Source organism: Monodelphis domestica, chromosome 8 (assembly GCF_027887165.1).
Source record: "Monodelphis domestica isolate mMonDom1 chromosome 8, mMonDom1.pri, whole genome shotgun sequence".
Classification (NCBI taxonomy): domain Eukaryota; kingdom Metazoa; phylum Chordata; class Mammalia; order Didelphimorphia; family Didelphidae; genus Monodelphis; species Monodelphis domestica.
In genome coordinates, this window is record NC_077234.1 from 196,761,164 (window position 1) to 196,778,813 (window position 17,650).

At 35.3% G+C, this 17,650-nt stretch overlaps 1 protein-coding gene across 1 annotated transcript in view; it reads right to left on the bottom strand.

Annotated features, from left to right (window-relative positions):
- SLC9A2 (solute carrier family 9 member A2) overlaps positions 1–17,650 on the bottom strand; it is a 115,715-nt gene that overhangs the window by 19,038 nt on the left and 79,027 nt on the right. The window contains exons 5-7 of the mRNA XM_001371353.5: positions 15,149–15,351; positions 2,398–2,487; positions 1,763–1,833 (exon numbers count right to left, since the gene is read on the bottom strand). Of these exons, the coding sequence (XP_001371390.3) occupies positions 1,763–1,833; positions 2,398–2,487; positions 15,149–15,351 (364 nt within the window). The remainder of the gene's footprint in view (positions 1–1,762; positions 1,834–2,397; positions 2,488–15,148; positions 15,352–17,650) is intronic.

Here is a 17,650-nt window from a genome sequence, read left to right on the forward strand (position 1 = left end):
TTAAGTGACTTGCTCAGGATCATATGTCTGAAACAATCCACTTTTAGACAGCTCTAATTATTAGGAAATAGGAAGTTTTCCCCTTTGCATACCTTAAAACTATCCTCCACCTTTTACTTCTGCCTCCTTCCCTTAAAACGAGGAGAATAGGGCTAATCCTTGTACATGACAATTCTTCAGTACCTGAAGAAAACTGCATTCCAGATTAGGCCTATGATGCCAACATCACATCCCTAGCATTCCCTCCCCCAATGTGGTCTTCTCCAAAGTAGGTATTCTCAGGGGCTTCAACCAATCCTCTTCTGGCATGATCTCCAAACTCTCAACATCATGATGAATCTCTTTTGGATGCCCTCCAGATTGTCTGTTTCCTTTCTAAAATGTAATGCTCAGAAATGAAAATGGTAGTACAAATAGGATCTAAATAGGGCAAAGTATAGTATGAGTTGTTTTCTTCATTCTGGATACCATGCCTCTTTTAATGTAGTTTCCTTCTTGCGATATTTGTACTCATGGAAATCACCAGAAGTGGATGGTGGTCATCAGTTCTGGTAGGTTTCAAGAGACTCTTTATCAACTTCTAGATAATACTCCAAGAATACAGGGTAACTTCCTTTATTTCAGTTAGGTCAAGAGATGACAACTTCAACAATTTTGCAAAAGGCTACCTACCACCTCACCTCTACTTCTGGCCAATATTTACTCTCCTAGTGATACCTGTGAATTCTGTATGGCTTCCTCCTCCTGAAAATGCCTAATTCTACCTCTATGGAAAGAGCTTTAAGCTTACAGTATGATATTAAAGGTTTTTTGGTTCGTTATGTCAATCTTCCAGATATCAATGAGTGTCCTCCTTTGCCCCTTTAAAATCTCCTTCCTTTGTTTTCCCTTCTGTTTTTCAAATAAAAATGGCATTATCTCTGATAACCAGGAGAAGATAGTTCAACCTCTTTTTTAGAAGGAAAGCCAACTTTTGGTTTGATTCTTATGTAATGGCTATCTTTTACTCTAAGAAATACATATATATCTCATTCTTCATATCAATTCCCCTACCCCTCAGTACATGTTCAAAGAGATGCTTTTTGCTCTCTCATCCTTGCCACCATTTGGGTACTTCATTTATAGCTAGCCACTATTATCAACTCTTTGGTGAATATAACTTGTCACTGACAGAACTCTGCAACTAGGCAAAGAGAGGGACTTTTTCTGGGCATTTTTTTCTAAGACAGTATTTGCTCACTTCATTTTTTTCTACAATTGGATGACTCCTGCAATGCTAGAATATAAATTGTAAGCAATATGATGATGTTTGATATTAACATTAGGTATCCATTTTGAATTTATTGTGAAATATGGTGTAAGATGCTGGTCTAAGCCTAATTTCTGATAGATTTCTTTCAGTTTTGTCAGTAGTTATAAAAAACCTTTCCGAAAAAGAAGCATAGTCCCAAAGAAGAGATATGAGACGATACCTTCCTCTATCCCTGTGTATGTCTGTATATGGATATAGAGTTAGACATATTGGTTATTTTTTCATATTTATATAGCTATAGATATGTATAGATCAAAATCTACAACTATATATGTTTATATAGATCTATATGAAGAAATATATTTTAAATCTTCAAAATTAGGACATTTCCATACTTTATCCCTGATGATGTTCAGTGCCTTTAAAGGTCCCCCAATGAATACGTTCTAAGTTGTTTTCTGAGCTGTTCAGATCAAATTAAATAAGACAGTTTCAAAAAATCAATCTTACCTATCTCTCCAAAAATTGTGACCCCAATGCCCACATACATCTTCAATCCCAGTCTTTACATGATCAAAAAACTAAAAGAGAAAAAACACACTGATAATAATATATATATATATATCAGTAGATACAAAGCATTTTTAATCACTTAACTCATTAATGTCAAGTTCTTAACTTTACATAATTGTTCTGGCATTTTAACCAAAACATCTCAATGACCATAATTAATGTAATTATTCATGAGACTTTATTAATAAATATTTTATAAGTTCTCATCAGGCTCTTGTATTCAATATCATGTTATATAAAGCAATATGTAAAATGTTAAATATATTAATAAGTAATGAAATGTTTGTGCCAGTCACAGCAATAAATGCCACAAACATGATGTAATATTTGGTTGCTCTATTTTCATTATGGAACTTATCAGGTTGTGCTGATATTGGCAACACTGTAGCTTTACCCATTTCTCTGTCCCTTAGCACATAGCTACATCCATTCCTGACTTCTATTGCAAAACTGTTTCATTTTTACTCAGTAATGGACAAAGATGGAAGGAAGATATGTTTATGTCCAGTTAGGCTACAGAAGTAACTTTTTAAATTTCTCATTTGAATTATAACTCTAAAGTAAAAACATACCCGGCAATGAATTTCTTCACTGACAGCTGGCTGTTTTTTATTTGACCTCTTCACATCAAGAAACTCCACTAGAGGCCGAATAGTTATTCCCTGCAAAAGAAACAATAGATTAATTGTTTCATGAAAAAGATAGAGAGGTGATGGACAAAATACAAAATGAGACCTATTCGGGGGCATTCAATTCAGGCATTTATTTAACCAAACTATGTTGATTTCTTTAAAAGGTTTCACATTTTTTTTGCATTTTTCTTTTTTTTTTCCCAAACAGGATGTGGGAGGAGGGAAAAAATAATGGTTAGTGGTTGAAAATAAAAAGTCAAACAGAACTTAAATTTTATCCTGGAGGTAACTGAAGCTTATTGAAATGATGAGTCATATATATACATATATATATATATATAAAATATATTATATATATATATATATATATACACTTAAGGAAAGTTACATGAATAGCTATGTGCAGTATGGACTTCTGGGTGCCCTTGAATCAGAGAGATCAATTAGGAAGCCACTGAAAGACTCCAGATGAGAGGTGATGAGGGCCTGATCTAAGGCAGTGGCCATATGAAAAGAGAGAAAGTATCAGGTGCAAGACTTGTAGAGTTAGAAATGGGGAAATTGGGCAACTAATTTTGATAAGCAAATATTTTTGATAAGGAAATTGAGGAATGGAGGGCCATACCAAGATTGAAAACATGGGAGACTTGAAGAATAGTGGCACCCTTGATAGAAACAGAGAAGATGCTGGGGGGGCAGCTGGTTTTGGGGAAGAGATAATGAGTTCTATTTTTACATGTTACATTTGAGATATCTCTGGGATATCTTGTTTGAAAAGTCCAGTAAGCAATTGATAATGCAAGACTGGAGCTCAGCAGAGAAGTTGGGGTTGGATATATAGCTCTTCAAGTCAGATGCATAGAGATGATAATTAAACCCATAAGGTGTCAATTAGGTTATAGACTTAGAGGAAAGCACTTTCCTCTCTCAAGGGATTTCCCTTCTAACAGAGAGTGATGAGGACACAACGTGCTGAGGATACTAGTTATCAATATCCTAGTCGCACTACTTTGCACTTCTCACAGTGCCTGGCAAAATAGTAGACACAATAAATGGTAATTAATTATAATTTTTTTATTCAGACATAATTTCACTGTTGTAAGGAATTCCACTGTTGTAGAGGAAACTCCCTCTATCAAATGCAGATTAGCGTGTCTTTAACTTATTATCTTCTTGAGTGGCATGGAGGCCTAATGAGGATTGGCGAGGTGAACCAGTGGATAGAGTGCTGAGCCTGAAGTCAGGGAGACTCAGCTTTGTGTACTGAAATCTGTTTTCAGACATTTGACCCTGGGCTAACCAATTAACCTTGTCTGCCTTATTTTCCTCATCTGTAAAATGAGCTCAAGAAAGAAATGGCAAATTACTCCATGATCTTTGCCAAGAAAACCCCAAATGGAGTCATGAAGTTGAACATTACTGAAAAAAAAAAAACCTTGAATAAAAATAAATAAAACATTGAACAACAATTTTGAAGTTAAGTGAATTATCAGAAGCCAGGTCTTCCTAACTACAAATATTATTTATTATGTCCTTCTGCCCTGTATGCAGACATACAAATCATCAAACACCAAAATATTCACTAATGAATTAACTATTTATATAATTAATCATCACTCCAGCATTCCTGCCTGCTTAACACTAACATCTGTCTTTCTCCATCCCTAACTATCATATGCCAAGGACTTTATGGTCTTTTTGTGTCTTTTCCTCTCTGTCACCAAGTATCCTGTTGATTGGTATTTCAAAACAAAATTATTTTAATATCAATAGATTAAGAAAATTGGTGAAACCCTCAAATATTTTTGCAACAAAGATCCTCTTTTTGATCATGCTGTAAAAGTCAAACTTAAAGGGAGAGATTTAATGTTGTACGATCATGTAATTTTTAAAAAATAAACACCCTCCAAAAAGTTAATACTTGATTCATTTTTAAAAAGAGAATAAAATAAACCTATTTTCATTACTTTGGTTCTATTTTCAAGTCCCAAACATGTTTTTTGTTCCATTATGAAATACTGATCCCTTTGTAAAGTGAATTCAATTTGTGACTTTCTTCTGGTGCCAGTTTTCCTTAAATACTGCCAACCTCATGTATATACACAATAGCTTACAAATTAATTTTGGGCTGGGGGAAGACAAATTTCCCCATTGGGGAATTGGGAAAGATCAAAATGTACAATCAAATATAGATTTTTTTTTAACTTGGTATGTTACCAGCAGCAATATTTTCATTGCAGTCTGGTTTACCCCTTTCTCCCAGAAAAATTCTAAACAACATATCTCTTTTTCCTCCATCAATAGTATCTCATAAGGCATACATTCCTAGGGATGCAAATTTATTAGCTAAAAATAAATATCCCCCTTTCAACTCAACTACTTGGCCTTTAGCATTCTTCTGGAAAACCTTTCAAAGGAGCTGATTTAGACCAAGTTTGGTAAAAGAGGCACCTTTTAACTAATTTTTATTCCAGTCTGACATTTCTTGAATATTTCAAAATATTTTTAATTTCACCCCCCTGTCAGTACTTAATGCTGTGACAATAAATTTTTCATCATTTAATGGCCATCCTTCTAGTGGTAATTCTGTTGAATGTACTTGAGTTGGTTTTCATATATCAGGGACAATTTTTCACTGGCTCAAGAATTTCTGTCCTGTTCACATAGCCTCTCTATACCATTGAAAACTTTCTCACTGCAAAGAAGTAAGGAGTTTAGTGGGAAAAAAATAGCAGCTAATGAAGGTTCCAATTCGGCATATATACTCAATCAAAATTGGTACATGAAAGTTATGGAAAAATTAGTCATAATATTAATTTAATAAAAGCATAATGAAGTAGATATAATATCAAAAAATCAAATAAGGCACCCATGTATATGTGAATATACAAATATATAATAAGCAATATTTGGATTAAAAAAAGAAATTATCAATGGCATTCCCATTCATTGTCAGAATAACCTTGTGATGACTATAACATTAAAAATGCAACTAATTCCAACTACTAGAATTAATTATGACAGGCATAGATGTAAAATCTAGTCTATAGTTCCAAAACAATTCAGTTTGAAGAGTGCTAAACTAAAAATATAAAGGTCCTAGGTTGGATCCCCAGATTTGGGCAAGAAAGGAGGTTTTAGAGGTGGCTTAGGTGTCACAGTGGATAGAGTGCTGAGACTAGATGTAAGGAAATCTGAGTTCATATCCAACCCCAGAGAAAATGAGCAAACAACAGAAAAAGCACATAACTCTCAAAAGCTTCTACAGGGAAAAAGAGCAAAGAGCAGAACCAACAGAAGATAATGGAATCCAAGCAACTACAAGCAATACTTCAAAAAAGGGGGGAAATTGGGCTTATGCTCTGGAAGAACTCATTAAGGAATTAAAAATCAAATGAGACAGGTGAAAGAAAAATGGGAAAAAGAAAATAATGGTTTAAAAAGCAAAGTTGGTCAACTGGAAAAAGAGGCATAAAAATCCAATGAAGAAAAGAATATCATAAAAAGTAGAATGGTCCAAATGGAAAAGTAGGATCAAAAGGACATGGAAGAAATTCAGTCTTTAAAAATTAGAATTGGGGAAATAGAAGTTAATGATTTCATGAGACATGAAGAAACAATAAAACAAAATAAAAAGAAGAAAAAATAGAAGAAAATATGAAATCTCTCATTAAAATAAAACAAAACAACTAATCTGGAAAACAGATCCAGGAGAAACAATCTGAGAATTATTGAACTAACTAAAAGTCATGACTAATAAAAAGCCTACACATAATATTACAAAATTTTATTCAAGAAAACTGCCTTGATATTCTTGAACAATAGGGTAAAATAGAGATTGAAAGAATCTACAGATCATCTCCTGTAATAAATCTCCAAATCAAATCCAGCCCCAAACATTTAACTAGATATGTGACCTTAGGCAAGTTACCAAATCTATGTTTAACTTAATCCATTAGAGAAGGAAATGGCAAATCATTCCATTATCTTTGCCAAGAAAATCATAATGAACAGTATGGTCCACAGGGTCACAAAAAGTGACACAACTGAACAATAACAACAACTGGTCCATATCCATATATATACAATTTGAAGTCATTGTTGTATTTTTAAACATTAATGCAATGTAAGAAATCAGAATAAGTCTCACGTTCTGAAAAAGCAGTGTGAAAGAATGGAAAGAGAACTGGGTTTGAGTTAGGAGAAACCTGGATTTAAGTCTGTCCTCATAGCTCTGTGACCATGTGACCATGGATAAATCACTTAACCTCCCTGAGACTTAGTTTCCACATTCATAGGAGATTAACAAGCATTTCAAATAGTTGCTCTGTGACTCAAATGACATAAACATACATGAAGTATTTTACAATCTTTAAAGTTCTATACCATAACTATTATGAAACTATTTAGTAGTAACTTTTTAAAAATTCTATTTCTTAAAAACAATTCTGTTTACCCTTAAATCTTCACCTTTCAGATTATTTGTAGCTGTTATATCATCCTTTAAGAATTAATGACTTTTAAAAAAAATCTTCCTTCCACAATCCTCTACAATCTTTTTGGCTATCTATTTCTAAAGCCAGCATATGGTATTCCTACATTTCATGGCAGTTAAATTTCCTTGAAATTCATGTGGAGCCTTGGGAGCTCAGAGACAAAATCAGGGGAAAACAGAAAATGAAATGATGCTTAGTCATATGATTCTACCTTATGAAAGGTCTAACTTTTTCTTTCTTTCTTTTTTTTAGATAGCTATAAATGAAGGTTTTAAAAAGTAAGGATGTTATCTTCTTAACTTGAATGAGAAATTTTAATTTTCACTAACATGTTCTGAAATATCACAGTCCAAAGAAAGACTGAGTTAAATTCCCACCTATTATAGTATATTGGCACCATGAATGGAACGCCTCATGATAAATCCCCAGTGAATAGAAATAAGGAAATAGAAAGCAGAGGTTTCAATTGCAGTTGGATTAAGTTCATGTGGCCCACCCCATCCAACTATGTGAAAGAATAGAGAATAATTCTGCAAGGCTAAAATGAATGTATTTTTAATTTCTTTTTGTTAGCCTTTTAAAGAAGTTTTAGATCCTAACTTGGAAGGAATAAAAGAAGGGAAAAAAGTCAAATTGATGACCATCCCAAAGGAACTTGAAAAGATACTATTTTCCATGAAAAGAAATGGGTATGATTAAGCATTTATAACTTTTCCATATAGCTTCATATATCATATACTTTATAATAGGAAAAATATGGCCAGCAATGTGTAATGTTCATTTAAAACTGGGTTGTTTAAAAAAACTGAATGATTAAAACAAAATGATCATGTTTGTTAATACCAGCAACTATAAAAGTCATCAGAATAAAAAAATCCTTTGTGCAGGATTAAACCAAATGGGGTAATTATTTAGTACAACTGAAATAATTAAATGTCTGCACTGAGTATCAGAATATCATGTGAAGAAAAGACCTAAAACATGTTAGACTACATGCTTCTCCATCAGACTGTAAACTCCTTGAAGTAGTGCCTGGCACATGGTAGACTTAATAAATGCTTATTAATTTCTTTATTGATTGATTATTGGCTGCTTTGAAACTCAATATAAGCCAATAATATAGGTATGACCATTTTAAAAGTTAATATACTTTCAAACCATCTTAATATAAATGTTGTAGAATATCCAAGATCAAGGCCAGTGACCGTCATATATTACTCATCAGACTATATTAGAATCACAGATTGAGAGGCAAAAGGGAACTTAGAGGTTGTTCAATCTAAACCCTTCATGTTTCAGATGAGCAAGCTGAGACTTAGAGACAATGAATATCTTGTTCGTGTTTGCATCGCTTTTACATAGCTGTGCCAGGGTTTGAACTCTGAGGAGTACAAATTTAGTTATTCTTCAGGAGTGTGGTATTTACTCCTAGGGCCCACACTTTTTAAGGATGCCAACTGGTCCTCCAGAAAATGTCCAGAAGAGGACAAACAGGATCCCATTTACTTAGTAGGACTCCAATTCTATGGTAGCCTGCAATGAGATGAATAGTGTTCATTTATCATTTTAGCTATTTGGTGAAGAACAAAGGTGTTGGACTAAATAAAATGTATCAGAGGAAGCACTTGGAAATACTAAATATATTCTATACAGTTTCAATCAGAAGTAGTTATCAAAACTACAATGGGGTAGCTGGAGTAATAAAGTAGATACGTTACTGGGTTTGGAGTCAGGAAGACCTTAGTTCAAATCTGGCCTCAGACACTTACTAGATGTATGGTCCAGGCCTCTTAACTGGTTTGCCTCAGTTTCCTCCTATACAATATGAGCTGGAGTAGGAAATAGCAAACCACTCCAGTATTTTGTGACAGAAAATCCAAATAGTGGCACAAAATGTCAGATATGGTTAAATGTTTAAACAACAATCAAAACTATGACCTATGCAGAATGGTTAAAGAATCTTGAGCTATTCAACTTCAAGAAGAAAAGATTTTCATTGAGAGCAGGAAACAAAAGGGCATAATTACTCTCTTCCAATAGTTGAAAATTTTCCATGTGAAAGGAGGGAAGGCTTATTCTATAAATCAAATTAAGACCAGGTGGAAGAAGTACCTAAAACTGATTTTAGCTCAAAATAAAGAATAATTTTCTAATATTCAGCATTGTTTCTAAATAGAATAAGGTTCTTTAGATAATAGGGAGTTTTATGTAACCGTAGGTGTTCAAATGGAGATTGTATGATTATTTCAAGGCCATTGCTAAGAATCTTTTTTCATTGGTTTGAAAGAAGAATTAAATGACCTCTAAAGCCCATCTAAGTCATTTTCTTCCTGCTCTTCTTTTTGTATATTCCTAGGTGCAACTTATCTAATACAAATAACTTTACTTAATTCCCCCAATCATATGGAAAACCATATTTGAAGTCTACCTAGTTGGAGTTTTCTTTCCTATAATGCATATTTATTAAATATTATACTTTAATCTATGGTTAAAAACAACTTTATAAATACAACCTATACTTATACAACTTTAAATGAAAGAAAAATATGCAGCTGAGACTATTTTATGTAGTTAGCCAGTTGTAATGTTTAAGACACTAAGTTAGATTACCAGTCAGCAGTATTTAAAGGAAAGGAAATGCACAAGTCAGAGGAAATGGGGGTGGATTAGTCATCAAATATTGCACAACCATCAGTCTATTTTGATATAATGGGATTTATATCCCATCAAGAAAGGACTGCCTTCTCTCAATCTTCAACACCATCCAATATTAAATTCCTCATTAGAACTTCTAGTATCAGCGATAAGCACATGTTTCACAAGGGCTGTTTTTCAGAAAACACAGCAAATTCAGTATTTGGGATGAAGCAACTTGCTCCATTCAAAACACTGAAAGAAGCAAAGAGAAAGAGAAAAAAGAAAATGATGAGAAAAGGTTCTTCAGGATAAAAGGAGCCACTCAACTAGGAATAGGTAGCATTACTGCACAAAGGACAAAATTTTATGCCTAGATGTATAATTCATCATTTCTGGTATATTTGTAACCCATTAAGTACCTTCTGGCAGACTGCCTTCTTTCTATCCTTCAATTATTTATACTGACAGGAAGAGATCTCTTCCAAAGAACATACATTTAAGGCTTAAAGCTCCCCCTCAATATACTGGGAAGAGGCAGGAGAGGAAGGTTAAAGAACAAAAGAGGTGGTAAGAACTGCTATAGTAAGCAATAAAAGTAAGAACATCTGTGCACAAAGATGTACCTTAGGAAAAAAGGGAACAATCAATCAATAAACATTTATTAAACACCAACTATTATATGCCAGGCAGCATGCTAAGTGATGGGGTACAAGAAGAGGCAGAAGACAATCTCTGACCTTAAGGAACACAATCAAATGGCGGGAGACAACATACAAACAAATACTGTATACAAGATGAATAGGAAATAATTTGAAAAGGGAAAGCACTGGAATGAAGAGGGGTTAGGGAAAGCTTCCTGCAGAAGGTGGGATGTTTCAAGGGAAGCCAAGAAAGTCAGAAATCAGAGCAGTGAACTCTCATGGACTTGAGGAAATTGCTTTGCAAAGAGTGTCTACACCGTTACATCAAAGCAACTTTAGCTGAATAGCTGGACTTATTTTAGGTAGATAACTGCCTGCTTTATCACCAAGCTATCACCAAGATCAGTAACTGGAGCTTTGACTCAAGCTGCTGCAATTCAGAGGCTCCTGACAGCACCTCTAGGATCATAAATTTAGAACTGGAAAGGGCCTTGGAGATTGTCTAGTTCAACTGCCCCTTCTGACAGCTTAGGAAACAAGGTCTAGGGGAGTTAAGTGATTGGCCCAGGGTTACACAGCTAGTGTAATCTGAGCCCAGATTTAAACTCAAGAAGATGAGACTTCCTGACTTTAGGTCTGGAACCCTACCACAGCACCACATAGCTGCCCATTAGTATTGATACAGAGAGCATATTCACACGAGTCCAACAAGGATAGGTCTAGGTGAGGAGAAGCTCTCAAGGCTGGGTCAGGGAAGACAATCATCTAACTTACAGCAATACTAGTGTCAGAGGTAGACTCAAAACCCAGGTCTTCCTGACTACAATTCCAATACTGCATGATATCACACTGTCTCTGCTGGAAATACAGATATATTTCTGCACATTTTCACAATTGGTTTTTGTTGTTTTGTCTACAGCATCTAGAACAGTAGAGCTAAGAGTAAAGATATTAGAGATACAAACTCTGTCAAGTAATTTTTTAAAAATGAGTAACTTGAAACAAGTCAGCTAAGCCTCCTAACAAGAATAATTGGTTAAAAAATGAAGCTACCAGAGGCCAAGGACCTTATACAAACTTATATAGCCAAACCCAGAGTGAATGCCTTTCTGGCTTATCTCCTCCATTAGCTACCCATTTTCCCACAAAGTGCATTTTTTGCTACTTTGCCTTTATGGGAAAATTGCTAATTATAGTCCTTCCTACCTTCATTGTATGACTTCAGGATATAAAGGCATCATTGCTGACTTCCTTGGTCCTACTTTTCTCTTCTTTTTTTTTTGAACCTTTACCTTCCATCTTGGAATTAATACTGTGTATTGGTTCCAAGGCAGAAGAGCAGTAAGGTCTAGGCAATGGGAGTTAAGTGACTTGCCCAGGGTCACACAGTCATATTTGAACCCAGGACCTCTCATCTCTAGGCCTGACTCTCAATCCATTGAGCCACCCTGCTGCCCCTCTACTTTTCTCTTCTAATTGTCTTGAAATTCTTACTTTTAGGATATCTAACATGTTAGTAGTATCCTTTATCTCCAAAAGACCTCATTTACTTAATAGGACCCTTTTACTATAGTAGACTGCAATGAGATAAATAGTGTTCTCTTATATTAGCTATTTGTTGTGGAACAAGCAGTTGGACTAAATAAAATATAATAGAGGAAGTACTTGGAAATAATAAACATATTCTACAGAGCTGCAATCAGGAAAATACTTCGAAAACTGTAAAGCAGTATCACAATGAGCAATAATAATTATTATTGGATTTAAATTTATTTTTTTTCTGGAAGGGGCAGGTTTTAAAAGAACTTGCAGCCCTGGAGATACAGGAGGTGAAACAGTGGAAAATCCAGGAGCAGTCCAATGGGTGCATTGGACATACTCAGTGTCACTGATGGTTCCATCCTAGAAAAGACCAAGAAGCCTCTGTTTGGGGCAGGGATTTGATCTTTTAGCTATCCCAAGAGGAAAGTAGGAATGTGAGTCAGTATCCAAGGCTGGGGAAGCCCCCATCTCCTGGCCACGGTTTTGCTCCACTGAGCAACTATTATTAATATTGTTGTTTTGTTGCTGTAATTCAGTCATTTCAGTCAAGTCCAACTCTTCTTTACCCCCTACGGGGTTTTCTTAGCAAAGATACTGAAGTGGTTTGCCATTTCCTTCTTGATATCATTTTGCAGAAGAGAAAATTGAGGCCAACAGAATTAAGTGACTTGCCAGGGTCACACAACTAAAGTCTGATGCTAGATCTGAACTCAGATGAGTCTTCCTGACTCTAGGCCTGCTTCCCTTTCCAAAGAAGACAAACTTTTAACTTACAACACTGGACCAGTCCTGTGATTATCTTTATTCCTAAAGTACAGAATGTTCCTGAATTTTCCCCTCCAACACCCAAAAAAGAGAAAAGATAGTCTCTTTCTTGCTAAATCCAATGGCTTTTTCTCAATTTTCATACTCCTTGTCCTCTTTGTAGCCTGTGACACTACCAGATGCAATCTCCTCTCTTGGTTTTCCTGATCCCATTCTTATTTTCCTACTTTCCTAACAATTCTTTTTCAGTCTCCCCCAACCCCTCAAAAAATATCTCCAAATAAAATAAAACACTAAAAAGCCCTCATTATCTCTCCCCCTAAATTCATTCCTTATCCTAATCTCTCTATTTTTGACAAGGTTTTTACCATCCTTGTAGTCGCTTAGGTATCATCCTTGACTCTTCACTCTTATTGGCCGCCTACATATCCAATCAGTTGTCAAGTCTTGTTGAGTCAACTTCTACAACTTCTCTCACATTCTCCTTTTAATTCACAAATCAAGGTCAGACCTTTACACCTCTCTCTTCAATGGCTGCAATAGTTTCTTAAATCTTCCTTCATTGAACCTACATCTTTTCTAACCAACTCTCCACCTAGGTACCAAATTTATATTCTTAAACCACAGGTCTCACCGTGCTTCATTACTGCTCAAGATGCTTCAATGGCTTTCTATTAACCTAGCATAAAATATCAACTTTCATGGTATTTAAAGACTACATATTTTGACTCCAGTCAATATTTCCAGATTAATTAAACATCATTCTTCTTTGTATTGCCCAATCTTGCCTACCTTTTATTCCCTCTCCCGTTTCCATGCTTTCATGAAAGCTATCCCATCCCAATGTCTGAAATGTTCTTTATCCTTACTTTTACCTTTCTGAACCCCTTACTCCCTCAGTTCAAGCCCCATCAACAACAAGTTTTTCCTGATTCCTCAGTTGTCAGCACTACCCTCCAAAATTACTTTCTATTTATTTCCTTTTCATTTAGTCATTTCTCTTCAGTAGAATATAAGCTCCTTGAAGGCAAAGATTTTTTTCATCTTTGTCTTTCTATCCCCAGGGTCTAGCACTGTGCCTTAGCAAATCATTGGTATTCAGTAAATGGCAATAAATGAACAATCTAATGGATGTAATTATTCAGTAGTCATAATACTACTGGTAGTAGTCATTCTCAGAATATCAATGGTCACAAGAAGAGCTCTTCCCTCTTTATATCCAAGAAAGTTCAGAATTAAAAATATTCCTGAGTCCCAAAGAAGAATCAAAGCTAACTACATTAGTCAATCAGTGAAAAACCTTTTTTTAAAGAAATGTCTATGTGCTAGACATTGTGCTAAATATTGGCGATACAAAGAGAGACAAAAAAATAATACTTGCCCTAAGAGTTCACATTCTGAGGAGATTTGCAACATGTAAATAATTAGGTATATAAAACATATAGACAGAGGAGCCAAAGTTATGTAAAAAGTGAAGACATTCATACCGAAGAGAAGTGAGAGAGACGCCCTGCAGGGTAGGGCAGGTGAGGGGCTGAGATCAAGAGCATTCTATAGCTAGTGCTAAGGCACAGAAACAGAGGGGAGGGGCCTTTTTGAAAAACTGCTTGTATGCTAGGAAATAATGTCATCATTAAGGCCTCAGTTCCCAACTATGTTAAGTCACAGTGAGCTTCCAGGGTCCAGATTTACGATAGCCTGCTCTATTCAGTGGAGCGGCTAGATGGCACAGTGGACAGAGTACGGGACCTGGAGTCATTAGTTCAAATTTGGCCTTCAACACTTCCTAGTTGTAGGACCCCAGACCAGTCACTTAACTGTTTTTGTCCCTGTTGCCTCCTCTAGGCAAAGAAAAAGCAAACCATTCTAGCATCTTTGCTCAGAAAAACTCCAAATGGGGTCCCAAAGAGTTAGACACACTGAAATGATCAAATAATTATCCTCAGCATGTGAAAAGGAGGAAGAAGGATTAAAGAACTGAGTTCAACCATGGTGTTTGAAGCCTGATACTAAACGTGTATTTAGTCACCCCAGTTTTCAAGATGAGGGGCTGGTAAGCAGCTAAGCTTTCTGAAAGGGAGAATATTCAATGAACACTTAATGAGTTATAGGGCAAAGGATGAGAGACAACAGCAAAACCAGTAATGAGTTACAAGGTTCTACGCTGTACTTTTTTTTTAACCCTAACTGTCTTAGAATCAATACTGTGTATTGATTCCAAGAAGAGTGGTAAGGGCTAGGCGATGACAGTTAAGTGGCACAGCAAGGAAATGTCTAAGGCTCGATTTCCTCTCTGTTCTTCCCTGAACAAGTAAACAAATTTGGCCCTTTCTATATAAAACTCAAGGATAGAAATCCAAACAAGCACTTTTCCTTGAACTTTTATTTACTTCACAAAGATTTAACAAATAAAGATCACAATGAGTATTTTTTTTTAACATGCAGGGAATACAAGTTCTTTTGACATTTTAGGAAAGAGGTTTACTTGGATGGGCCAAAAGACCTTATTTCTTCAGAATGGAATGGGGAAAAAATTAAATTTAATTAAATTTAAAAAAAAAGAATGGAATGGGGAAAACAGAATCTGCAAGGTATCAAGACTGTGCTCACCTGAATGAAGACTGTGAAGAATATGACAACAATAGCAGCTGTAATAAACAATTTCTTTCTGGGAAACACTGCAGCAGGAAGCAGGAAGACCAGAGCAAAACAGATGGCCCCTCGTAGTCCTCCATAGGCAATGATGAACTGATCTTTAAAAGTCAGAGGTATTGTCCGGAACCAGTTAATGATCTGAGTCAAAACAAAGACACCTGAGGAAGATGATAAAATCAAAAATAAGTCATACTGCTTGAGGTCATGACATGCTACCAGGAATAATTTTAGTATGAATATTGGCTAAAGAGATGGTGACAAGCTAAAGTACTGGACAGGAATCTGGGAGACCTAAGTTCAAATCTGGCTTCTGACATTTATTAGCTATGTGAACTTGGGCAAAGTACTTCAACTCTAAATGCTTCAGGTGACTTCAAGTGCTGTTACATCTGCAGAAGCAGGAAAATAATAATAGCAACTGATGTTTACAGGATGCTTTATTGTTTCCAAGTGCTTTAAACATAGTATCTCATTTGATCCTGAAAGGACATTGTAAGGAAAGTGATATGCTTGTAAATAGACCCATTTTACAGTTGAGTAGTTGGAAGCTGAGTCCGGTCAAGTGACATGCCCAACAATACATAGCTAGTAATTTTTAGGGGCTGGAATTGGATGGAGCTCTTTCTGACTCTAAATCTAGCTGTCTAGTCACTGTGTCATACTCTTCCCAAATAATGAGAGTTAGAATTTACCTGGAGAGTTTGCATAGTGTTTTGCATACATTATCTCACTAGATTCACCTTCCAACACTGTGAGGGAGGTGTTATTATTATCTCCATTTTGAGAATTGAGGAAACTGAGATTTAGAAAGTCACTTGCCCTCTATCACATGGTGTCAGAGATGGGATTTTTTCCCGTGTCCTTCTGACTCTTACTCTAGTATTATTAATTTATGAAATAGAACATTTTTACTTTTTTTTTCAATATAAGCATTTTTCAGAATAATTTCTCCCTCCTACTACCACTCTGCCCAACGACCTGACAGCAAGCAATTGAAAAAATTCACAAAAATTAAAGACCTTGATACATAGATAGATGCAGACCAGGCAAAACAAATGTTCACACTAGCCATCTCCAAAAATGTATGTCTCTTTGAATTTATTTGAATTTATTTCCTCTATTTTATGGGGCTTAATGGTATGTTTCATCTTAATTTTTGACTTATGTTGAGTTCCAAAATTGTTTAAAATTGTTTTTCCCTATAAGATTGCTATCTTTTTACAAATTGTTCTCCTAGTTCTACTCACCTCACTGTATCAGTTCTTAGAAGTCTCCCTAGTTTCCTCTGAGATTGTCCATTTCATTATTTTTTAAACCCTTACCATCACCTTCTGTCTTAATTGTAAGGTGGAAGAATGATAAGGGTTAGGCAATAGGGGGCTAAGTGACTTGCCCAAGGTCACATAGCTATGAAGTGTCTGAAGCCAGATTTAAACACAGGTTCACATGATCCTAGGCATGATGTTCTATCTACTGTGCTATGCAGCTGCCATTCCATCTTTTCTCATGAGTCAATAATATTCCATTACATTCATATGGCACAATTTGTTTATCCATTCCCCATTATCACAGTGAACCGAAACCTAGGCCTCCAGTCAGGAAGATCTAAATTCAAATCCATTGCAGAAACTAGCTGTGTGGTTTCAGATAACACTCATATAGCAACCCTAACTGAATCGAGTACCCGCCCTGAATAGCTTTAGCTCCAGAAAGAAGGCAAAGGAAGAAAGAGGTTAAACATCAAAACTACAAAGGAATGGGAAGATAACTGCCAGAGCTTCTTACACTCCATATAGTGAATATTTTAAAAAGTAACTCAGTTTATGGTGGACCAAGCCAAAGGGTTGGTTATTTTGTGATAATAACTAGCAGTGAAGGGAACTCTTCTTTAGTTATTTATAACATTACCCTACTACTACATTGCTTCAGATAACTTGTCATGTTTTAGGATGCAAGACCAGCAACATCTACTGGCTTGAGTTCTCCAAATGCCATCCCTGCAACATCAGTTGTTAACCACTAAAATAAATAAATAATCAGGATAAAGCTGTGAGATTTCCCTTTAATAGTGTTCTGAGTTCTCTCAAAGAAGACACTTTCATTTTAGTAAGGATAATCATAAAATTGTTCAAATTACAATTAATTGTAACAATCTCTCCGTCTCGTTTCAATCGAAATCATTATTAAAGAGAAATTAATACATTTGTTAGAGGAGAATATCCATACACAGAAGGCAGATAATCTAATTGTTTAAAAACTTATAAAATATTTGGAAATTAACCTACCTAGCAATATATAGGACAAAACAAGTAATAATCATGGAAAGAAAGGAATACATGAATCATTAGAAAAGTATTCCTTGATCATAGATTAATTAAATTAACATATCACAGTGAACAGAAACCTAGGCCTCCAGTCAGGAAGATCTAAATTCAAATCCATTGCAGAAACTAGCTG